General features: G+C 38.0%; 1 protein-coding gene across 1 annotated transcript; it reads right to left on the reverse strand.

The window, feature by feature from the left end:
- Positions 1-1301: 1301 nt before the first annotated feature.
- On the reverse strand, positions 1302-26521 carry slc7a10a (solute carrier family 7 member 10a). The gene is made up of 11 exons (XM_014983733.2): positions 26091-26521; positions 18257-18461; positions 16845-16996; positions 8118-8243; positions 7325-7478; positions 7113-7236; positions 5889-5992; positions 5684-5780; positions 5403-5552; positions 4476-4653; positions 1302-3254 (listed from the first exon to the last, which is right to left on the reverse strand). Exons 1-11 carry the CDS (start codon positions 26194-26196, stop codon positions 3157-3159), a joined length of 1494 nt encoding a protein of 497 aa, XP_014839219.2. The 5' UTR covers positions 26197-26521; the 3' UTR covers positions 1302-3156.

The raw sequence follows: 26521 nt of genomic DNA on the forward strand, positions 1-26521 counted from the left end.
CCAGAGCGGGACACTATGACGTGCAGCGTTACCTTTAAGTCACATATAGAGTATCGGGGTGGCTTACTCTATGTATGATTAAAAAAAAAAAAAAAATTAAAATATTTTTTTTTAAAACCCTGTAAAAACGAATATGAATATTTTTGCAAAGCACTGTTCTTTTTTTTCTTGTACTTTCATAAAAAAAACTGCTGCGTCATGTCATGTCATGGTTTTTCTGTCAAAACTAATTTGACAGCCGTGGTCGACTGTTTATGATATTTTGCCTTCCTGGACGCGGTACGCTGTGATTCGTTCAACTGGACGGTTCGTTTCGTTTCCAGTTCACCGCTGCATCAAATTGACTGTCTTCTCAAAGGGGAAAACGATTTTGGTTAAACGTCGTGTAAATATGTTTTTGGTTTTTTTTTCCCCCTCTGGTGACATTTAAAATCTCAGTGATCCACATGTCCACATGTATTATTTGGAATTGTTTAATAAGATTTTGTTGTGTGGGTAATCTGAAAAAGGTTAGGTTTCATTTAACCTCCCAGATGAATTAAATAATTTCCAATGTTAATTCCCAACATTAATGTTAATGTTTTTGTTCAAGCATTGCTGAGTTTCACTGAATTAGGTCGAGAATAATTTAAGGTTTGTAATTTAGGTCGGGTTGTTATTCCCATCGAAGTCTGAAGCCAACATGAGTTTGTATTGTTATTTTGAGATTCTAAATTTGGACACTTTTCTCCTAAAATGTACATCAAGACCTACTGATCAAAAACGGTGTCACAGTTTTGATGTGCCTGAATGAATTAATTAATAAATAAATAAAAGGTATAGTTTCCCCTCAATTCTTTAACCAAGTGATGCTAAAACTGAGTTTCAAATTTCTACAAAAACACAGAATACAGCAGGCACTTTGTGTACATAATATCTCCTGATACCAGCTGTCATTTCTATCAGTACTACAGTAAAATATTTGGTCACAATGCTTTGACATGTGGATGTGCTTATTGGATAAAAGTGCAACTATTTAGACAAAATAAGTATAAGTAGTATTATAAGGCAAGCAGTTTGTGTACATAATTAAGAACCTTTACATTAGTAATTTTCACCAACTTAAAAATACTGAGCAGCAACTAGCAACCCCAACTTGGACGAGGTAAAAGACAATAGATTTAACAGTAAACTTTTCAAATTCAAAAACACTCTTTCGAAACAATATAACTCTTCATCACAAACTCAGATTTTTATGTCACTGTTTATTCTGTCAGTGCTTTTATCTGATGAGACCACAAACATGACAAGTGACAAATACCTTTTATAAGCTGCTATATTTAATAACACTTTCCACTGTTAACATTGTACAACTTTACACAATTTTATTTTTTTTTTTACAAACACAAGGGTACACACATCCGTTATGTAGTGTGTGAAGACATGACAGCACGTCTGAGGAATGTAATCTTTGCAGGAGTCCTTGGCACCTTTTTTTTTTACACAGTATTTACAAACTGCAACAACTACTGCCTGGACATGGCAAAACAGACCTGTTTTAGTCTTAAGGAGTCTCTCTTTTTTAAATACCCAGATACCAGAATACATTGGGTCTAGAAAAAGCACCACAAGTTTATTGTTGTCTTTCTAGGAAAAAAACAACAATATCTCCTCAGTAAGTTACAGTTATTTTTGAAAGGTAATGCCGCGGACAAAATTATGTTGGCAATCAGGTCCCCAAACAATTTAAAGGGATAGTTTGACATCCTTCAACAGAGGTTTTTTGAAGTTTTTGTCAGTAGAAGTTCCCATACAAAAAAAGAGAAAGCGGCGATATCGTAGTTAGTTTGTAGAAAAGTCCTGAGTGACGGGAAACAAGCTAATGAGACAAAAGTCGACATTTTAGCCAATTTTAGCCATATAGAACATGTTATGTGGCTGAGAAATTGGCAACAAATTTAAATGTCTCTTATATAACCGCAGAACGTTTATATAGTGTTGGGTTGAGAAAACTACTGAAACTTAACCTCAAGAAGAAAGGAAACCATCTCTTCAAACGCAAACAAACACTTCACCTGCGCCATCCTGTGGCAGTATGATGCAAAAACCTGACGACACAAATTCAAGTAAGCTTTAGTACATCAACATGACTAAAATCTGTACAAGCGTAAAACGTCATCAGTACCTTAAGTTAGTTGGCAGGTTTATAAAAAGTCAACTGGCTGGACGAGCTTGTGGGCAACAAGGCAGACAATGAATGTTAGTGAAATGGGAGCAGTATGTTGGCGTATTAGGGCCATCGAAGATAGGAAATAAATGGAGGAGTGAATTTCTGCCAAAATTTTAAAGAAACAACTCAAATTTCTGAGATTAATCTCTAAATTTCCAAATTTTTAGCCAGAAATTTGCTACTCTTCTTTGTTTTTTATATCTACAAATGCCCTAATGTGCTATCGTACAAGCAGGAAGTGTACATCTGTGTTTCTGAATTTAACCTGTGCCAGCTGCCATTTTGGATTCCGTAACGCTATCCAGTAACAGGTTTGTGGTAAGTACTGTACGGTAACAAGGAATTCTGGAGTGACAACACCTTGGTTGGGTGAGCACCTCTAGAGAGTCCACCGCTAAATCTGGAAAACCTGAAGATACTGTCAGGTGCCAACCTCAGACATGAAACGATTCATTTATCCAGTTCAACTGACGCTTCTTGCCATTCTCATGTCTCTCTCAATTTGACATTTTTATGCTAGGAGAGAGAAATACAATTCAAAAAAATCAACACCGACAAGGCACATATGGTATCTCTCAGAACATTTGCGACAGATAAAAGGATGAAATAAGTGGTGTATCATAAAAAAAAAAAAAAAAAGAAGCTACAGCTGAGCAGAGAGGATCAAGAATGATTAGTGGTGCTGAAGAAAGAAGTAGCAATAAAAATATGGCTAAGTGCAGAAACTGCTTGCATATTCGTCTTAAAAGTTTCTCTCTTCTTTTTTTCTTCTTTTAAATGTTTCTCCATGCCAGTTGCATTCAGGAAAGATGTACAAGAAAGTACATGACAACGATTCTTCATAACTCACAGAGCAAACAATTGGAAAACCTAAACACCAAAAACTGAAAGTGCAGGCTTGGATGCAAAAAACAAACAAACAAAAAAAAAAAAAAAACTGTCGCTGCTCAGTCAATGGCTTTGGCAGTGAGGGGTTCCGTCTCTGAAGAGTCTTCCTGTGGAAACACGACGTAGCACAGCTTCTGGCCCAGGTATGTCACTCTTTCTGCAAGGCAAACGGGACAAGTCAGCTGATGGGAATCTCTGCAAGCAGGAAGAACTGTTTAGAAAAGTATTGTATTGTGTATCATTTATCTTTTAATAGGAATTCTGATTTATCATTGTCATGATAAATTTCAATTATATATGTTAAATTAGAAACAAAAACCAAACAGTATGATCAGAAATGTTTTTTCATCGTTTCTTTCACAAGAGAATCAGTAAATATTAGTAAATTCCAAAATGATTTGTTGCCGTGTGCAGTTTAAGTTACATTTCAAGTAAGTGGCGTAAATTTAAGCTCCAAAAGTCAAAAATTTGGGAGGGAAAATTTTTTTTGATTAATCTCATACATTTTCCAAAAAGAATTTGGACATTTTTGACTTTTGAAATTCTAGAACATTTTGGAGGTTAATCTCAAAATTTCCTCAAAAATTTTTTTTTTTTTACTTTTCAAACACAGAAATTTCCTGGAAAAAAAACTCGGAAATTTCTGAGATTAAACTCAAAATTTCAGAGTTTTTGTTTGGCAGAAATGAACTTCTTTTTGTTCTTCTCTACAATGGTTGATAGGGAATTGAGGGAATTGATACTTTTTTACCATTTATTTACTGATGTATCTGCTGTTTTTATACTTCTGCAAGATGTAATTTCCTGCTAAAGATGTTTCCAGAGAATGTGCAGACGCTTTCGCAGCTGTCTACAAAAATAGGTAACATCCTGTGTAAACCTAAGCCGACTTAAAGAGTTACCATATATGGAACGTAGTTTCCTGTACTTGCCTGAGCTGTTGAATTATCACTATGACGACACGCCTATGCTTAGAAGTGAATAAATATTGAAGGGCTACAAGCCCCTGTTGGAGTTGGTCTGTTGGAGTTAGCTCGTCTGATGCAGCTAAGTCTGACACGTATCTCCCCTTTTACAAAAGACAAGTTTTTGTGTCCTTGTGAATCTTTCGGTTTATTTGAAAAATAAACCTAAAAATGGGCTTATACGCCACTGAAATGAAATAACAGTAGGAATGTTTTTCCAAGAACAATAAGTGTGTCTGAGGTGATATGAACACTTTGCCATGCAGTCACAGTCATGCAGTTACCTAAAAAAAATAATTATTTTTATCATAACCTCATCAAAATAATATTATCTTTTTCACAAAAGCATCACAAAATATTGTGATAAAACACTGAGTCCACATTGCCCGACCCTTGTGCAGTTTAAACCTTACCCAGCAGTATATAAATCCACTTGGGCTTTTCTTTCCAATGAACTCCCACAAAGTAAACGGGGACGCCCGTCAGCATGATGACCATCCCCAGGCCGCACACCACCGGCTCAGAGTACAGACTGCAGAACAGCAACAGGGCCCAGAAAATCAGGTAGGTGATGGGAACCAACAGGTTCACCTGCAACAACAAAAACAGGCAGAAATATTCACATTCATGCTTCAACATATACATGCAACATGTACTAGACATTTTTTCTTTATATTCCAAGAAAATACATGAAAGTTTGTATTCCCACCCCCCCAACACCTAACATGTAGCTTTATATAGCAGTCACTAGGTGGCAGCACAAAATTATGTGTGCCTATGAGAAAGATGTGACAAGATAACAGCTGATGTTAAGCTTATCCTAATAATTAATTAATCACATGATAAATTAAAATGAGCCCAATAATTTCCATTTGCGTGACCAATTGGTAGAAAGACAGAGATAAAAAAGAGGGTAAAAAAAAAAACATCTTCAGTCCTGGTTCATTGGTCTCAACAAGCCTGTTTTATGAAGGCCATTTTTGTTTACAAAGACTTCATAATTCATTCTGTTTGTTAATTTTGTTTATTTATTTTGGATATTTCCAGTTCCTGTGTTAAATATTTGTCTAAAAACTTAAAGTTTATCCATCTTTGAGAGAGTGCACTTGCATGATTATGCCATTACTACTAAATGACTTGAAAACTGTCTCAGTATGACAATATTGTCATTCATCACGATCATTTCTGGGACAGTTTATCATCCAGCAAAATTAGTCATGTTGACAGGCCTACCTGGTATACATACAAAGTGCTTAACTAATTTAGTGGATATTTATGACATAATGGACACTGGCTGAGATGCTGGTATAATGCTCCCGTTGACATCAGGGAAGCTGTACCTTAATGGGTCTGGCCAGGTTGGGCCTCTTCTTGCGCAGATAGAGCAGGCCGGCGATGGTCACCCCGTAGGACAGGTAATTGATGAAGGACACGTAGTTGATCAGGTTGTGCGTCTCCCCGATACACAGGATGAGTACAGTGGCGATACACTGGAAGACATGCAGATAGGTTTAAACAGAAGGAAGATGTTAAACTCAAATAACAGGCGATTTAGTATTTTTATTACAATTTCTACAATTTTGGGTATTAGGAATAAAAGCTAGACAGAAGCAACACTTACGCAGACGAGCAGGGCGGGGATCGGTGTGCAGTTTTTCACATGGATCATGGCCAGCAGGTACGGCAGGTGACCCTCTCTGGCTCCAGAGAAACACAATCTGAAAGGAAAAAGTTATTGTACACAGTTTTATTTTTCCTTCTCTGACATATTTGAAACAAAACATTTAGCAGCGGTTACAGAAAATAAAAGAAGCATGAGGTTGTACCTGGAGGAGGTGAACAAATAGCCGTTGATGCCTCCGAATGTGGACAGCGCCACGGAGATGGGCATCACCCACGAAAACATGCCCAGCAGCTTTTCCCCAAACGTCTGAAACAGCAAAACAGACGCAGCAATGTCGCAAGGTTTAAACATCTTCCAAAGACAGTTTAACTCACAGTAAAATGGAAACATTTTTGTTTCTAGACAATGTGGCAAATGACAACATGTCTGGAGAGCAGCAGAGATCTTTAAACACTGTACTAAACTGACCCTTATGGAGGAAGGGAAAAACCACTGCATATTGGAAGGAAGATATTAGAAATCCCACTTAAAGTTTTCCACAAGTCGTGAGGGGAATGCAGCAAACGTGTGGAAGACGATGCTCTGGTCAAATAAAACCGTCTCAGCTACACTGGAATGGTTTAAATTAAGGGTGTCAAAACTTTTTGTTACAGAGGTGAAAAAAAAGTTACCTAGCGGGTCAAAATTGATGACTTTTAAAAGAATTAACAATACAAAGAAGTAGGTTTTTTACCTGTTCAACAATAAACTGAAAGTGCAAAATTTTTGTAAAACAAATTTAATTTTTCATAGGAAAGCAAGACATAGATCAAATTTTGATTGAAACCTGAAAAGGGGTTTTCCATGTTTACCTCATTAAAAGAAAGAGCCAGTTTGCAAATTATTTTGGATTCATTTAGAAAAAAAAATAAAGAAAAAAAAATACAGCACAAGAACAAGATTCAGGCCACTCTCTCTTTGAAAACACCTGCTGGGTCTGGTTAAGTTTAATACAGTTATTAAAGTCACTGGATGAATGTAGTCAAATGTTACTCTGAAAGTAAATAAATGGTGAGGGGTGGTAAATATTTTGTGCTAAGCCTAACTTTTTTTTTGTTTCTTTATCCTAATAAAAGGTCAACCACATTTGCTGGGGTTGGGTCAAATTTGTCTGTGTTTAAAAAGAAGAAACGTTTTAAGTTAATTCTGAGCTGTTTATTGTATCGGCTGATGCTAAACCTCAGATATCTTTATTGGTATGAGAAGTGAAAAAAGTGGTTTGATGCATCTTCTAGTTTGAAGAATGCAACACACACCACATTTTTTCAGATTTTTACTTGTGAAAGAACTATTGAAAATCATTTCCCCTCCACTTTGTAATGATGAACAACTTTGTGTGGTTTGAAAAAACACACAAAAGTAATCAGACAGATGAAGGGCAGCTCACCACTGCTACAGCGTTGGAGGTGAGCAGCTCCTCTGGAGTCATGGAGGTGAAGTAGGCGATGTTGGTCATGGTGTACACCAGGGTCACCAGTGGGATGGAGATGTAAATGGCAAGCGGCAGGTTCCTGATGGTACAAAAAAATAAATAAATAAATCATTCAACTGGAGCAAAGAAGCCGAGACGCGCTCCCTGTCGTATCAGTGCCATCGTACTTGCGTGGTTCCACGACTTCCTCCGTAACGTAGTTGAGGAAGTTCCAGCCGCTGTAAGCAAAGGAAGCCTGGAGGAAGGCCAGAGCAATCTGTCCAAACGACGGGTCCTGGCTGAACTCAAAGGCCACGCTGGGCACCAGGGCGTCGTAGTGACCTGCACAGACACGGGAGGAGGATGGGCCAAAATGAGGTAGGAATTAACACCTGAAAAAGGTAATGGTTGGATGATTAATAGAAGAAGAAAAATCTAAAGTTGTAAACTCATTTTCCTGTTGTTAAGTTTGGTGATGTGATAGATTTACAGAATACCTGGACAGTAGAGAAAGAATGCTGAGATGTCACAGTCAGTCACTCATATCTGTGAGTTTATGATTACAAGGGCTGCAACTAACAATTATTTTAGTGATAGATCATTCTATTGATCATTCTGACAATCGGATAAAAAGAAGTACACATTCTGCATAATTTAATTCATTTTTTTAAATAAGGAAAACATATAAACAAAAAACTAAAAGAATACTTCTAACCTCAACATATGAAAAGCTCAGCACTTTCTGCTTGACTTAACATCAAAAACAGTGAAGTTACATGTTTGCCACTTGAGGAATTTTGGGTAAGGCATATTTGAAGACTAAGGGGTTTTTTTTAATCTTAAATTAAGAGTGTGTAAATCTTTTTGTACACTTTTGGAAGTGTGCTGTTTTTGAGTCTGAATGCTCCAGTAACGACTAATCTGTTACTAAATTGGATTAAGTCATCCATTGCTATTAATCATATCAGTTGCAGTGTTTACCTTTAAAGATCTGGACGAGTCCAACCACGATGATGAGCACAAGAGCCAGAAGTTTTCCTACAGTGAAAATATCCTGGATCCTCGTTGCCCAGCGGACACTGGAGCAGTTCACCCAGGTCAGAAACACTGTACACACACACACACGCACACGCACACACACACACACACACACACACACACACACACACACACACACACACACACACACACACACAGAAATATATATTTCTTGCTATGCTCATACAGCATAGCAAAAATGCTTTATTGATACACACAGACCCAGAAATCAGATGAGGATGGAAACACAACAAAACCCTTTACATGATCAACACTCAAACTATTTATTAGTGCCTGCTAGCCAAGCTTTTTGTACGGTCTTAAAAAAAGGTAAGCACATGATTTTCTGGGTTAACTAAATTACAAACAGAAAGTTGCCTGATTTTACCTCACAGTTTCTAATCCATAAGCATGCCTTAATGCCTTAATCTGTCAAATTGACCTAATTTAATAAACCCACATTCTTTCATTCACCCACATGGAGTTGTGATTGTGTCAGAGCACCGATTGTGATTCTTATAAAGGAAAGGTAAAGAAGTCTCTTTCTCTAATGTTAGTCTGGATAACAAACTCACTTAAAAAAAAAGGCTTTGGAACCAGGAAGTTGCCAGTTACAACTGGGAAGAATCGGGAAGAATTTAGCTCACGTTGACGAAACTATTGTTTTGTTTTATTTCTTTAATGACTGGGAGCAGCTGGTTAGCCTCTCAAAAGCTCCAATAACACATGAACTATGACCCCAAATCCCTGAAAAGTTGAAAAGGAGACGAACTGGATGCTGATCACACCGTCTCTTCCATAAATCATAACGGACGGCGATCACATCCCCGACTCCAATGTTTCTCTGCTCGACTTTCTAACCAAACTGCCAGACGGGGATTTTAGAAAGAGCATCAAAAACAAATGAGGTGGATTAGCAGTGCTTGCTAATGACTGACAGTGGCATCCAGCACATGCTACTGTGGATTATCATCTCTTCTGCTTGGATGTTAAGCTGTTAGCATGTCAGACTGTGATACAGTACCACTACCTGAATAAAAGCTGCAAATTTCCTCCAGCATAAAATATTAAGATTACTCTTGCAGTTGGAGTCATGCAAAGCCATTACTTAAAACGCAAGAAAACACATCATTAAGTGAAACGCTGTAATTACCTACTCTAAACATACACCAACATATCTAAAGCTGTGCTGTTTTGTTCTGGGAGTTGCCTCTAGCCTGGAACGCTTGAAGCCTGCAGCACCAACATCGAGTTTATCAGCTCTTCAGAGGGGTCTGACCCGTAGAACAACAAGATCCCAACAACCCATTCTCATGCTGCAGCCACAGCATCCGCATCTCTATTGACTGTTAAGTCGCGCATGCTGAAATTGCGAAAATGAATTTGCTTAATGAAAAGTTTTTTGATAAAATGTTTTGGCGATAGGATGAAGTGTTTTTTTTTCTTCAGCTGCATAAAAATTGGTTTATTTTGCAAAAATGCAATGAAAACATGAACAAACATATTCATGTGTTTTTTGAATTGTTTTTCTTATTTAACGGAAACATTGAAACTGAGAAATTGTGTTCTTTCGCAATTAGCTGGATAACTGCAAAGTTTTGCAAACGTTTGTAATGAAATTATTAGCTGTGTTCTCATTACAAATGTGTGTAAAACTTTGCTGATAATCCACTATTGTCGAAAAAGTATAATTAAAATCACATGTAGGATATAGGGTCAATGGAAACAGCTTAAGGCAGCAAACAATTTTGAAGCTTGTCAGGATTTTAAAAAGTTATAATTTTGCAATTTCCTAGTTGAGAAGAAAAATGTTTTAAATAAAATTGGTAGCTGGAGTCTATTGTGGGCCTCTTGGGTTTTTTCAGTGAACAAGCAGCATTGTGAAGGAATACAGCAGACATGTCAGGGAGAAAGTTGTGGACCAGTTTAAAGGTGGGTTAAGTAAACTGTTTTCAAGGAGATGTTGGCTGGTTATTCTAGCGTGAAACCCACCTCAGCTGCAATTTTCCTCAAAACTGCAGAACCATTTCTGCTGAAACTAAGACTTTCCAATAAGATGTGATTTTTTTTACCATTAAGCACTGTTACAAAAAAAAAAAAAAGACCAAGGACACATTTAAAATCCCACTTATAAGGGCATTAAAGTTTGTGGTTTAAATGTGACAAAATGTCAGATACTTTCGCAAGACTTTCCAGGTCCATGTCTGCTAAGTAAATCTTAATTTTTCATCCCTTTTACCAAGTTTCTGAATGATTAAATCCTTATTTTTGGCAAAACAAAAACCCTAAAACCTATTATTTCTTCGTTACGCTAACTTCTCACCGCACCTCACTTTCAGACTACTAACACAGTGACTTGCATGGGAAACAATAGTGTGTGTACCGGCACATACAGACGGCAGGTCATCCATCACTAGAACAAGGTTTTCCCTCCCACCACAGAACACTTCTTCCGCTGGTACAGGCACTCTCACACACACACACACCACACACACCACACACACCACACACACCACACACACGTGAATTGTTGGCAGGAGGTTTTGGTGGCACTGAGCAGAGCTTTTTTTTTCTTTCTCCACAGCACTGCTGAGTTTTATAGTCGGTTACTCTCTGGGTGTTGCATGCGTTTCCGTTCCTGTGTTCCCTCCACCAACTCCCCCAAATTTCCTCTGTTTTAACCCTGACAGGAAGGAGGTGCCAGCGGCTTTGAATGTGACAGTGCAGGTAAATATGTGTGCTGCCATCAGGGGCTTCCATTGAAGGCTGCTCCAGCACTTGAATACTAAACAAATTACTGCTTTTAGCCTTAATGGATTCAGATCCAAAGTCTGTGCAGATTTATCGGGGAGGGGGAGTGCGGGGTGTGGGGGGCTTTAACCTCAGGAACACCCCCTTTTGGTTCAGGATGTGGTCACTGGAGTCACTGAATTGGTAATAACTCCCACCAAGTTCCTCCAACATCAGAAAGCAGTCAGAGTTAGTTACATAACTGGGGATGGGTGATCAATTGATCAAATTGAATAGATTAATCAAATTTTGGGCGTTAGAAGTTGGAAAATCTGGATTTTTCATACGTACCAAGTCTATTCCAATTACCATCTATGACCGTTATTAGGAATCAACTTAAAATATATATGATGAACTGAAATGATGTGTTTGTAAAGTGCCTTGAGACAATATTTGTTGTGAATTGCAGCTATATAAATAAATCAAATTCCTCTGTTTGGAGTCCTGGGCTCTCTGTTATGATCTCTTTTGGCTCTGATACTCTGACACACTGAGCAGTGGGAATGATTGCTCTCCTCTTTTTAAATTAATGTTAAAAAAAAAAAAGAAAGAAAAAGCACAGTCCCACAAATCAGATGATGTATGTCGTAATTTAAAGGCCAAAAAATAAAAATAAAAAATAAAAAACAAACAAACAAAAAAGTCTTCAAAATGAATTTTATATTTGATGATTATGTTTGTTTGGTTTTTCTTATTTATTTTTCGTGATATTTTATATGTTTGAAATAATTAAAATAATTGCCAATGTGTTGATTCTTTGGATTATATTTGTGTGTGCTGCTATTCCTGCTCTGTAAAAGACCCAATTTTTTAACTCCCCTCTAACATTTATAGGATATGACAGGCCATGTATGTGTCTAGAAAAAAAAACTAAACGTGGATTTGCTGTTCAAGTGCTTTGCACTATAGTTCTAAAAATCATAAAACATACACTCGCTCTACAAAGTCATAAAACATAAACGGCACCAAGCACAAAATTTCTGTTCTGTAAACACTAAGGCCAAAATGACAGAACAGAAATTGTAGAGTTTATGTGGAAACCGCTTCAGTCTGGTGACCAACAAAGATCCTCCAGTCAAACAGTAACTTAATTTAGTGCAGCATCTAATATAGATTCAGAACATTCTGGGGATTTTAGAAAGCTTGTCAACACTAAATTGAAATTACTGGTCACAAACTGCATGAGCACATGACTTCTGTAGATGGGTCAACACCCGTCACGTATCTAGTGTTGAGAATTTGTTTGATTTAACTAGAATTTGCTTAGGACTTATTATTTGGGATATTATAATTTAATATAACTATTTTAGTTGCAATTGTTTTATAGATTTAGTTGTCATTTTATAGTTAGTATCCGGTTAGAAAGTGGACAATTTGTGGCCTATGGCAAAGCGGACTCCGTATCCCATGTTGCTCGGGAACCTGTTTCCATGGTGATGATAATTCTTTTCTAACAGCCGCAGTTAGTTTGTATCTTAGCTGAGTTCCGACTCTCTGTCATGTATGTATGTTTCGTTCATTCTTAATCCACTAAAGTTCATCTGAAAATCCACCCGATTCCTTTTCGTCATTAAATCAGTCGGATATTCAACATCTAGTAATAAAACTGTATTGAAGTGAAACAAGTGCGCTTTATTTTAAGGTTTTCCTTTTTATTGTTTTGTTGCCACAAATACACTGAACCTATCAGTAAGTTCACAGAAAGTTCACAAACTCCAAGAACTTGATTGTTCTTGGAGTCTATAACCAGCTTCAGGGTTTTTAGTGGAGATTAGGATAATTGATTATGTATGGAAAATAATTAGCTTGCTATGGAGAAGAGGAGTTGCTGAAGAGGCTGAAAGCTGAGTAGGTACAGAATGTGGTGTGCTTGGAGACGGACTGTCCGGCACAGCTCACCTACAGGAAATGACTACTTAACAGATTTTTCCTGCTAATGTTCAGTCTCTGGATAACAGCATGGATTATTTATGGCGGCAGGTCCACACTTTGGCATGTAACACAGACTGCAGTGAGCTTCTTCAGCAGCAGACAGCATGGACATCCTGACTGGACTGCCGCTATGCCTATTACATAAAAAGCTGCAATGGACTGTGTAGTTTGACATTCAGTCCTCAGGACATGCATAAACTTTTTCAGCAATTTGATTTAACATCACTTTTCTGTCCAATCAGACCACAGATTCCAGCCTTTTTTTTCCTCCATGTTCGTCAGGGAGCGTTGGTGAGCCATGATGACCTGACACCTGTGTATCACCGTTGACGAGTACTGACCACTGCAGACCCTGAACATCCAGGTCATTACAACCTGTTTATTGTTAAAATAACTCTAATCTCCATGCGTTATTATTTTTACAGCTTCTAACGCCGAGTTCCAGCTAGAAAGTCAGTATGTCAACATGGCGACGCAAGTTGAAACAATACCGATACAATGCAGTATCTCTTACAAACATAATTTTAAAGATGGAGTATTATATATTTTCCAAGCACATAGTACCATTTTATAGTATAATGAAGTAACTACGTTACCTCCAATTGTGATAAAAATGCTGCATATATCAAATATGACTTAAAATATTTTTGACTTTGAATTTGATGCCTGGAAATTGGGCATCTGTCTCTTAAAAAAAAAAAAAAACTCCTGCTCTTTCTGAAACTGCCTTCAGGAAGTCAACGCAACACATCTCCCCTATTAACCCTTTAACAACGTTTTTACCAGCCTTGCTCTGAGAAAGAGTCCTTATATTGAGCTCAGCAGATGTGCAGTTTCCACCAGGCGTTTGCTAATTGCTGCTGGTTAGTCTGAAGGAGCTGAGGTGGGAGGGGTCCTCTGTGAGGCCGTTGCTTGCAAACTGCAGTTCCTCATTACAGCTGTCCCACGAAGGCGGAGCTAGGTCCACCCAGGAGTTGTGCAAAGCTGAATGGTTGCCATGAGAGATTCAAGGACTTCTCAAACATGCATGAAAAAAAGAATCAAAGCAACAATTCAGGTATGTTTCTGAAGAGGGAGTAACATTCTAACATGATGTACAGATAAAAAAAACCCATCTTACATATTACTGCTTTTTAAAGCAGTAATATGTTGAAGCATAACCAAACAGCACTTTTAACACTGATTTTAGACACTCTTGCATGTGTCTCTTCTAAAATGAACATGTTTCCACCACACCTTGCGAGGACTGGCCACATTGAAACGCAAAGTCAGTCATAACTGGGTGGAGTCGGAGTTGCTCCCAATGTCTCAGTGGGATATCCAACTTTGGTTGATTTTCCAACTGGGAAATTGGAATTTCTAGGTTCCAAGTACAACTGGAACGCAGCATAACTCATCAAGATTAATGAGAAAACTGATGCTAAAATAAGAAATAATTAACTGCGACACAAAGTTCTTCACTGGTTTTAGCAAACCTCGCCCATAAATAACCAATTAAAATAATAACTAGTGAAACCTAGAACACCTCACCAAGTTACAGAGGAAGTGTCTTCATGTGAGTGAGATGGAGCTGTGTGTGCCTATTCTTAGTAGAACACCGCTAGTCCAAAACTGGACCTGTCTGGTTTTTACTCACTCACTCCAGGGTGACTTGCGTCTCCCTTGCAGTTCGCTCTGCAAGAGAGGAAGGAGGGGGCACGTGAATATCTGGGCTGACTGACATTCATAAGTTATGCTGACCTCAGACCAGTCTGACACTCAGCATTACAAAGAGGTGAAAATAAATCCCACAAGCATTTAACCAAGCCTGTCTGCTTAACAGTATGAAAGGAAGTGAGGCTGATCGCAGACAGAAAAATAAAGTCTCTGGGACTTCAGCACTGACGAGTGACGCTATGAGGATGTGGAGAGTAGAAAACAGCCAATGGGAGCTGCCGACATCCTTCCTGAAACACAGCCAGCCAATAGGATTCCGCGTCATTAATGTGCAAGGTGTCCGGCCCATTTCCTGTTTGCGTGTGACTCAGCCGCAGGAGCATCAAACAATACACAATAGCGTGGACATAGCCGCTCATTAGCGGCGTCCACAAAGCCTGGCACCATTATATATTCTGACACTACAACTGACACACACACACACTTGCACAAAACAAACCGATCAGTCCAACCAGAGTCTGACAAAAATAAAAAATTATATATATATATATATATATATATATATATATATATATATATATATATATATATATATATATATATATATATATATATATATATATATATATATATATATATATATATATATATATAAAAAGAGCTGTCCATGTTACACCTGGTCTAACTGGGCAGCAGTTGCAGCACACTGTTGCCTAAAATAGCAGCGCTCCATCAGTGGACTCTGAAAACGCTAAGCTCAGCTTGACACGTGGATACACTCTCCTGCAGATACCCATCCCACTACCATCCATCTCCCCCCATAAGGTCCCTTTACTCCATCCGGATCAGACAAGACCCGACCGGGTGTCTTGCTGATCTGATACATGTACAGCATGTTTTTGCCATAAGCCATTTCCAGTCTTGCATTTAAAGCAAGGGCGCTGATGATTAGAGGCTATAAATGGAGCAGAACATTTCGGATGGGATTTTCGGATGACAATGAACAGCCTCAGGTGACATCATGGGGTCCTGATGCCATCGAACAATGATACGCAAATAACTGGAAGCTGGACAAAGACTTTGTAATTTAAATGTTTTCTTTGGTTACAGTCAGAACTTGAAGAGTTTTATATGAGATTGTTTAATGTTCCATCTAATTCCTGGTCCCTATCAGAAGATAAAATGTCTATGCATGATGTTTGTGTGAAACAATGTCTGCCCTGCTGACTACGTCACTAGGAGTTACTCTGGTTCATGAAGTCATCTGACCTGACTGTCTGAGCAACAGAGGGTCTGTAGTTAAGAGATTTTGAAGTATGGTGGCACAATGAAAAAAAAAGACACTACGCAGGCTACTACACTATGCTTACCACTCTACTGATCTAGACAGACTTGGATTTATATATCCTTAAAACAATTCAGATGGTAAACTTTGAGCCACAGCAATTTAATTTTAAACTTCTCAAAAAACAACAACAACAAAAAAACAAACAAACAAAAAAAAAAAAACAGCGCTTTTATTCAGTTAGCTTGGTGCTTCCTTGCGCCAAGCTAACCAATAATCCAGGTATAGGCTACATACTGGTATCAAACAGGAAATAGACTGAACCGCCATATGACTTTTCTTGTCACATTGACTAAGCAAAGCATTTCTAGAGTCACATTCATCCAGTCACAATCAAAAATGTTCACGTTAAGTGGTGGGCATACTTCAACTATTGCGCTAATAGCGGAGCTAGTTTAGCACTTTAGCATTTTTGGTAACTTTGAAAACATTTAGTGCACTTAGGTTCCCCTTAATTAACTTCTCCATATAAATTCTAAAGCACTAACATATTTAAGTCTTTTGTAAACTTTCAGTTAGAGTCAACTAACTTTTTTGTTAGCATTGCCAATCCACTGTTCACTTTTATGTAGCAATATTCTTTGTTGGTAGGCAACGTGGGACTCAGAAGAAACATGTGAAGGAAGGAGGAAGCTTGACTTTTCCAATGATTTCTAGATGAAAGGTGGTGTGATAGACTGGTTTATAACCCTAGAAATAATTCAGTGCATCTTAGCGTATGCTCCAGTACCAAAACCAGGCCTCAAACAGAAGGACTTCTGCCAGAGGTTGAAATTTGCATGATACCTCCCTGTTTCAACAATCTTGGTTTGCCAGAAAAAAACAACATATTTGGTAAGGCGTCACAGATATACTGGTTACAAACACCAGCATCGCAGCTGAAGAAACTGGGATGAATAAAATGCACACAGACAGAAAATGTAAATCCTAGAAGGCTTTAGACTCACAAACACAGATGGTGGCGAGCAGTCTGGTGGCGATGAACGGAGGCAAGCAGTTCTGGAAGGCTGGCTGCAAGACGTAATTGGAAAAGGTGAGGGCAATGACCGCCAGCGTAGTTGGATACATGATGAGAACAGCGCTCCATAACAACAGGAAGCTGGAAATAAAAGAACAAGCATGACTGCAACACACTATTAAAAAAATACAAAACCTCCTTATTTTAGTTCATGAGTAGAACTCATAAGCTATTTTGGGCCGGCAGCTATTTTTACTGTTTCTGCTGTTCCTTTTCAGTTCCACTCGTACTTCTCATTCACACTTGTACAGAAAGCTGTGAGAACAACCCCAGTTCTGTTGCAGTAGTGGTTGAGGGCCTTGTCAGAGAATTATCAAATATATGAAGCTAAAGCTCAAATATGAGGATAAAAAGACCAAAATAAGCCTCTGCTAGGATGTTTACCTGCTTCAGCTCAACTGATTTAAATTGATTGCTGATTACCAGGATCTTACTGAACACCAATCTTCTGACTCAGGTGTGTTAAAGCAGAAAAATATGTAAAATACGCCTTCAGGACCCAATTGCACTTAAATAAGTCAAATACTGAAGCTGTTATTTTCCTGAAACCATTTTTTCAAAATCAGGCTACTCCCACTTGGAAATACTTGTTTGGCAACAATGTTGTGAATACAGCAAGTTTCAGTAAGAAGCAGAACTCAAGGCTCTTTAGAAGACTGTGTCCTACACAGGGTAGATCGACTGATCTACACATTTTATACAACTCATCATAATTCTACACCAGAAGAAGCATGATGCAATAAATCTGGTCGTAAACAATGGCTGGAGCAAGCAGCGTTCCACTTTGTCCTGTTTTTATTTTTCTGAATTCCAGTTTAGCCATATTTATTTAATTGAGCATGATAGGCTGTATAAACATTGATTTTATCCAGTTTTAGAAAGTAGTATATCATAAGAACATCTTATTTCTTGAAACGTAAAGAAAAATACTCAAATACGTAGACTTTACATTTCTCAGAGTTCATCATTTTGCATTCTTCTGAAGGCTCAAGTATTCATTTTTCAATAGTTTGCACCCTCAATATTTTGAGGTTGCAAAGCTGTGTTGAGTAATCAATGCAAACTTTGACAAATCTGTTATAACTCAAGGATGTGATGCACAATAATCCCATAAGGATTAATACTTTTATACCATTAAAAAGGTCATTTTGTCTTCCCTGTATCATATTTTCCATTCTAGAGAGCAAAATACTTGAGTGAAAAATAAAAACTTGGAAAATCTAGACCCTCGACAGGAGTGTTGCTTTTACGCAATCATGTACATCTTTCTAAACTAAACCCATCAAAGGCTGAGATGCAGCGTTTACAAAAAGACACAAGCTACCAATACATTCTACTTACCCTACAAGCCCTCCAAAGATCTCAGTCACATACGAATAGTCTCCTCCAGATTTCGGGATTGTGACACCGAGTTCGGCGTAGCACAACGACCCAAGAGCGCAGATCCCTCCTCCGCAAACCCAGACAATGAGCGACAGTCCCACCGAACCTGCATGCTCCAGCACTCCTTTAGGCGAGATGAAGATCCCCGAGCCAATGATGTTCCCTTCATGGATAGAGTTAACATTGTTAGTTGCTGTTGTTCTTATAATTCAATAGAGGTCAGGTATTGAGCTAATTCACAACTAGCTGATTGTGATGCCAGAAACCAATAAAGTTTAAGTTGTTATAGCTGTAATAGAATATGTTTTCAATGTTGTTACACTTAAAAAAACTGTAAGAAATTTACTACAATCTGTGGTATGCAGAAAAAACTTACAGGGCCAGTATTATGTTGCACTGTATCTGTCGTTCAACTGTTGCCAACACCCATCTGTTGCCAACTGTGCAACAGATTCAGTTGTAAATTTTCCTCATTATTCCACACGCAGCCATCAGTGGTATGATGAAGTGGAAGGGAAAAAGGGAATGACTCGACTCGTCCACAGTGTGGTAGGCCATAAGATCACAGAACAGGGTTAGTAGTAGTTGAGTCGCCGAGTATGTAGAGGTCACCAACTTTCTATGTAGAGGAGATTATAGTCTAGAGCCGTTTTTCAGGAGTTGGGCTCGGCTGCTTAGCTCTAATGAAAGGAACTCTTAATGTTTCAGTAAACCAATTCGTTTTGGTCACTTTTATGTTCCCAACCTTGTGGGAATGGTTTAGGGAAGACGCCGTTAGTTCCAACATGACTGTGTTGGAGCTTTGTTTTGGCTCTGTGCTGAATCTACATTTACTGTATCTAAGCCTTTACTCTGCACTTTAGACATCTCTTCTATTTTAAATGTCAGAAACTATAAGAATGCGAGTCAACAAATGCTGTGTTCCACTTCCCTGTTGTAAAAAAGAAAAAAAAAAGTGGAACTTCCCACCAAGACCAACTTCCCACTCAAAGTGGGAGCACTCCGGCTACCTTTGATTAACGGATAACGTGATTCTACTGAAGAGAACGGGTCCAAAACGTGCTCGTTAGACACTGTGTCTTTTACAATTTCCTGCAATGGAGACGCTGATGAACAAAAACAAAGAGCTCTCTTGTTTGTGTGTGAACTTGTGGCTGTAAATAATCCATTTTGCTATCTAGGTTTGCAAATGAGCACTAGGAGAGAGCAGTGCTGTTGTCGTTGCTATCAGGTCAACTCTGAGCCACGTTCAGCTGGAGTTTGAGCTCAGCTGACCCCTACACAAGACAAACTGAGGGTTCCCTCACTTGGCCAACATATTATGAGTTTAACTTTAGCTTGTCATGTATGACATCAGTCTCTCCAAAAGAAAAACACGAAACAAAGGAAAACTACTGCATGCTAGAAAGTAACAAAACAAACAGCAGCTGTCAAAACAAGTGGTGTTTTTGCACTGGCCTCCATGTTTTCCCCCTTCCTTGGGGTAAGTTTGGGGCTAAAAAGTGTGACTCTGCTGAGGGTAAACATTGTGGCCGTTGAAGCCAAGTGAGGCGTGCTGTTGCTTTGAATGCTCCCTAATGAAGCAGAGCAAGAGAGGAGGACCAGGATGTGCATTTGTCATTGTCTCCTCACTTGATGGAGGAGACCGTGTTGAGATGCAGAGCTGTTACATAAAGCGTTTGTTATGTCATGAAGTTCAGCATCTCAGCTGAATGCAGGAATCGGGGGGTCTGCCTATGTCTACATGTATCACAGTTGTAAAATTCTTTCAATAATTACAGTTCAGATTCATGATTTCGCTAAAATCTTTTCTCAATGGGGCAAAACTGAATCGTTTCTGTGAAAGCAGTCCTGGTTTTGGGGGGTTTTGTCCCGTCGCTGTGGTTCTCATTTGGCCTCTTTGAAAATTTCCCACCACTGTTTTAGACAAAGCTGAACTGTTAGGAGAGATTTGAAATACCCTTTCAACAGCAATAGGGCTGAAACAATTAACCCGAATAATTGTGATTAATCATTGCTTGACACCATCATCAACTAATTTAGTAAAGGATTAATTGTTTACTGCAGTATATGGACTCAAAAAAGGCCGACCTTTTTGAGCTGGCCTAACAACACACTCAGAGCAGTGATTAAGCCAAGACTGTACAAAAAAATATACATTTTGAATTTAAGATTAAAACAAAATCTTCTTTGACTGTAAATATGTTCTAACCAGAGCTCTTCATGTGGGATAGTTGTAGCTTCACCTGGTTCAAATTCTGTAAAATTTCTCCTATTGAACACCTGCTATCCAATTATTAATCGGTTAACCCAAAAATTAAACAGATCAGCCCTACGGATGTTAAGCAGTGCAGAAAGGGCTGAGTTTTTCACGTTATTTGAAAATGATAATCAACGTTACTTAAAAGGGACAATGTACAACTCAAACATAAATGTCACCATTTGATGGACTGTACCAGATTGTAGCAAAGGTTATCCTCCAATCTGTCCTCCAGGGTAAAATCACTATTGGGCAATTTTATAAAAACACTGCACATAACTCTGAGTGCCATCGTGGTATATGGTAGTGGCAGCATCATGCTGTGAGGATGTTCCCCACCCCCCAGCAGATCAGAATTACAGAGCAATTCTTGTAGTCAGCCTCTTTTACTCTGATTCCCCCTAATAAAACCCAGTGCTGCCAACTGGCTTTAGAAGTCGCCTAGCAAATGTTCAAAATTAGTGATGTGCAAATATGGAAATTTGGGCCGATACTGATAAAAGAAACATTACACGACCAACCTCCTTCACTCTGGCAACAACAGATATAAATGATTTATTTATATGACCGATACTGATATGTTTAAAAATGACCAATATTGACAGATACCAATGTTAGTGCCGATATATAGATCATTCCTACACACAAGCCTCACACAATTCAGTGGAACCTCTGAATATGGACACATTTGAATATGAATTCTTCCAAAGAAGAGTCTTGAATGAATGCCCAAATTGCAAATTTTCCTTTAATTTCAAATGTCTAGGATGGGGGTTAGTCCTATTAGTCCTCCAGCAAAAAATATACCAAAAAAAAAAAAGATTAAGTTTGAATACTTTATCAATGCACTGTGGTTAGCTGACTAATTGTTACATTTATGTGTGAACTTTTGCAGTAATTGAGGTGAGGTGGTTCTACCAGCTGTGAAATGTTGTGGATTTTTGTCTAGAAAAAAGAAAAACAGAAAAAGAGGAAGTTAGAAGTGTTTATGTATGCGTCATGGAGCAAGAAGGATGTGTCATCATTCGCTGTCTCACAACTTAAATATGAGGGCAGAGAGGATTCGCGCTGCAGAAAGTGAAACAGCCGAAAAGGTTTCTGGTTCACATCACTACGCCCCCAGAAAAAAATAAGAACTGGAGGATTTTTGTTTTATTTAGTTTTTAATTCTCGTTTCAGTCAGAATTGACATTTTCATTGGGTGGTTTTGTCAAGCAGTAGTATTACTAGTCGCTACAAGCAGAGGAGCACCAGACCAAGTCAGTCCAACACATTTCAAGAAAAATGCAGTCAGTTTATGAGTAGGCTGTTGGTGGTGGGTAGCAATATGACTCAAGCAGCTCATGTTCACCCACTCTGCAGTGTTTTTAAAGAGAACATTCACTTTACTCCACTAAGATTATGATTCAGACCAAACATAGTCATTGTGATCTTTACATTCACTGATGAAGAATTTTTTGACAAATAAAAAAAGGACAAACTACAATTCGCTTTAGATTGTATTCATCAACTGGATCGGTTCTGACATAGGCTACAGAGAAAGCCAATCAATTACCTAGAGATCCAAAAAGCCAATTTCACCACACACACTGGCCACTAAAATCCTGAGCAATGCATCTCTCATTTTTAAGACTGCATCACAACTAAATAAGTATTCTTTTTGTTCACAAATCTTCATGCCTCTGGGAAAACAAAACAAGCAAAAAAATCCACTTCCACAATGTTGTTTGTTAGCAAGTTATATATGAGGTTTCTGACACGATGGTGGAGAGTCAAAAACACCAAGGAAGAAATTCTCTTTCCTCAACGATACAGCTTGAAAATCTGATTTGAAAGCATGTTTATAAAGAAGCCACTAATGATTATTTTAGTAAATTAGTTAGTAAATTAGTTATTCTAGTTATTTTGACAATTAATTGCATCCTCGCGGAGTTTTATTTTAACCACTTTAGCCAATTTTACAATATCAGAAACACACAAATATTTATTTATTTATTTTTTACACAAGAAAAACATGAAAACATTTTATTGCCTAAAATGCTTCAACACCCCATTCACTTGATCATTTGTAGCAAAGGATGGTAAAAAAATTACATCAACATGTGAAAAGCTCAACACTTTGAGCTTTTTTACAGATCTTAAATTCAAAATGTTTATTTTTTAACAGCTTTGGTTTATTTAGTGCTCTGAGAATTTGTTCTTCCAGCAAATTGCCTTTTTTTTAGTTTTGATTAATTAACGATGAATCAATTTCTAAATTGGTTGACAATTATTTCATTAATCGTTTCAGCCCCAATTTTAAGACTAATTGCTGAATGAGTTGCAGTACTCAGTGAAGCTGAACATGTCCAAGGAAAGACAAGGAATACACCGATCAGGCATAACATTATGACCAGCCAGAAGGGTGCACACTCACTGGTCTGCAGGCCGTGCAGCTCCGCAAATCAAACCCGGTCACCTAATTATCACAGTAAGACCTTCGTCAAAGTATGTGATATGAGTTTCTCATGTCTCCGATTCAACAAAACAACAGAATCAGAGTTGAAGTTATGATTGTTTCCATAGCGACATGGAAATGCAACAATCAGCCTTTTCCTGATTTTCAGGTTTCTTAGGAGGTCTGGTCATCCAACTTCCATATTTTTTATTTTTTCCTTTTGAGAAATACGACATGAAGAGAGAGAGAGCACGATTAAAAATAAGCAAAATGGTTTCTTTGAAAGAGGTATTTTTGATTCCGGTGAAAAACAAAGGAATTTAATGGGTTTTATCTGACTTTAACTCAATTAAAAAATCAAATTTAATTAAAGCAGGGGTGTCCAAGCTTTTCGTCACATGAGCCAAAATCGTCAAGACAAAATTAGCAAAAAAAAAAAAAAAAAGGTAACACTTTATTTGAAGGGGGTTGAATAAGACTGTCATGACACTGTCATAAACATGACATATCACCTGTCATGAACATGAATAAGCCTTCATGAATATTTATGACTGTTGTCATAAAGCGTCATTCGGTAAATTATGACACTTTTAATACAAAGTTGACATTATTCAAAATGTCTTTGTTATGACAACTTGACATTAACCAAGAAATCATTACTGTTTAAACTTTACCTTTAATAACATAAAGTTACCTCATTTTTAAAGTGCAATCAGTAAAACTTTTATAACAAATTTATATCAGCAATGATTTCTTGGTTAATGTCAAGTTGTCATAACAAAGACATTTTGAATAATGTCAACTTTGTATTAAAAGTGTCATAATTTACCGAATGACGCTTTATGACAACAGTCATAAATATTCATGAAGGCTTATTCATGTTCATGACAGGTGTTTATGACAGTGTCATGTCAGTCTTATTCAACCCCCTTCAAATAAAGTGTTACCAAAAAAAAAAATAAAACAAAAACCAAACGGGACAAATTTAAAGAAATATATATACAAAATACTGACTTTTTACATATAGGCAGCCCGATGGTACTTGGACTGGAAGCTGTTTATTTTATTTGGGTTTTATTTCTTTAACCTCTGAGTGGCTGTCAATTTACTCCCCTCTTAATTTGACAGGGTTAACACACTTCCTGTATCTGTGCCCTCTGTTTACGTGTTTTTCAGCTGTTACACCTGTCTAGTCCATTGTTCTCATGTCATAACGTGTTTTTTAGCTGCCTTTAAACGTAACATGAGTGTTAAGATGTGTGCAAAAGTCGTGGCAGCAAGCCAACAAAAGGCAAAATACTTGTACACAGGTTTTCCCAGTTAAAAAAAGGCTGTTGGATGCAGATGATAGGCTGTTATGCCATGCATAAAGACCGGGGCCGGGAATCGAACCCAGAACTTTCTTGCTGCAAGGCAACAGCTCTACCAACTGCACCACTGTGCAGCCTTGCTATGTATATTGTGTTTTTAAAAATTGCATGTGGCATGTGGTTTATGGGATTTTTTCAATATTACGGCTGTGGGTTTTTTTTATGGATTATGAAAATCTTTACCATTTCTTCTTATTGTAATGTGACATCTAAGTAACATTTACTTGAATAACTTTTTGAAAACAAAAAAATTTAAAGAGATAGACTTCAGAGATTGAAAGCTTTTTAGATTTCTGCAACATATGAGCTAATGCTTATGCAAATCTAAGTATAGACAATAAGCACCGTTTTTGTATCGATGAACAACATGGCTATTCTATTTGAAAGTTTATATAAACATTTGTATTTATTTATGTGAAATTATGTGAAATTATTACTATAAAATTGCAATACTTTAATTAAATAAGTAAAATAGTCCATTTTCTTTCGTTGGAAAGGGATGTGTAAATCATTCTAGAGCCACAAAAAATCGTTAAACAAGTTTTGCAGGTTTGCCTCGTTAAAAGAGAGGGATCCACTTTGTGAATTTTTAAATTTCTCAACTCAAAATATTTTTTTTTCAGTTCTGGGCAATAAAAACAAGATTTAAGTCACTTTTATTGAAAAGTATGTAGCCAAGTTGTAAAGAATTCATTAAAAGAATAAAAGCCTGCTGATGGATGTGGTTGTCACGTTGTACTGTAGCCAGGATTTTCTGTTGCAAAATTTTAATGTTTTTGTAATACTTTTGCCCTGACTAAAAATTTTTTATATTTTTTTATCTGAATCATCTCTACCTGCGCAGCAGGCTAGCAGATTTGTATTTTCTTGAATTGGAGTTGTGGGCAGCACAAAATCGGTTTGGACACCACTGCATTAAAGTATATGGTTAGTTGATGGATTTATACACTAAAAACAGCAGTACTTATTTGTTTTGCTGTACGTATTAGAAAATTATTTTTAAAAAATCTAATGTTTTACTATCTGGTCAGCCAGTTGGAGCATATCTATCCCAAATGAAGCAGAAGTGACAGCATTTAGAACTGGAAAATGTTCTAAGAAAGGCAAAGAATGATATTACTATTTATGTAATATCATTGAGGCATGTGTCCTCCCTCTAACCCCAGACTTATAACCAGTAGCTCCGTGAAGATTGGGACATTAAACAGCAGAATAATCTGTGTGTTTCAAAGCAGGACTGTGTTCCGTGGGCCGCTTACTGTACATTTTAAATCGTTTTTTAGAGTGGCTGATTTGCATATTCCAGAGCAGACAGCTGCAGCGCCTCACTGCTCAGCTGTCCCAAGGAACCGGGCCTCCCTACTTCACCACACTACCCAGCCACGTAAGCATCCTCATATTCAGACCCATACGACTGATGCAACAGTTTCCACGCGAGCCGAAAAAAACACTACACACACAGAGCCTGCCTCTTGCAGCTTCCTTTTCAGTCACTTTTTCTTTTTCTTTTTTTAACTCGGTTTTGCGTCCAGGTTTGAGGAAATGAGATGAATTTGAGCCGGAATATCCCGCTATGTGTAACTTTTGGACAGCTGAGTGTACGGGACGCCGTGTCAGAACAGTGAGCCGGCTCCTCAAACACGTTTCTCCGTTTACTTCTCCCTCCGAGCTGAATCCCCTTCACAACCTGTCAGCTCATCTTTCAAAGTTGTCGCGCGCACTCACCGATGATAATAGCGCAGGCGCTTAGGAGTCCGATTTCCTTCTTCAGCGTGACTTTGTCATCACTTTTGGCGTTTTCATCCTTCTTCCTTTTCTTTTTGTCATCCATCTCTCCCTCTCCGTCTTCCTCTTCCCCCTCGGTCCGGTTCAGATACTGTAGACTGAACCACGTTTGACGCTGCAGGGCGCACTTATTATATCGTGACGGTTGAGGAGGAGGTGCGCATGCGTGACAGTCCCAAACTTTGATTCAGGTAGGTAGGTTGATGCGAGAGGTGTGTCGAGATTCAGGGGTGGAGCATCGCAGTCTAGAACAAAAAGGACACGGATGACTGAAGATTTGAGGAGTACAGTATGCATTTTTTCATACAAAGTTCTGCCTAATGTTCTCTTGGAAATACACTTACACGTCATTATGAGAAACTCCAAACTGA

Source organism: Poecilia mexicana, unplaced genomic scaffold (assembly GCF_051168715.1).
Source record: "Poecilia mexicana isolate PSO_F unplaced genomic scaffold, ASM5116871v1 scaffold_3, whole genome shotgun sequence".
In the NCBI taxonomy this organism is placed as follows: Eukaryota; Metazoa; Chordata; class Actinopteri; order Cyprinodontiformes; family Poeciliidae; genus Poecilia; species Poecilia mexicana.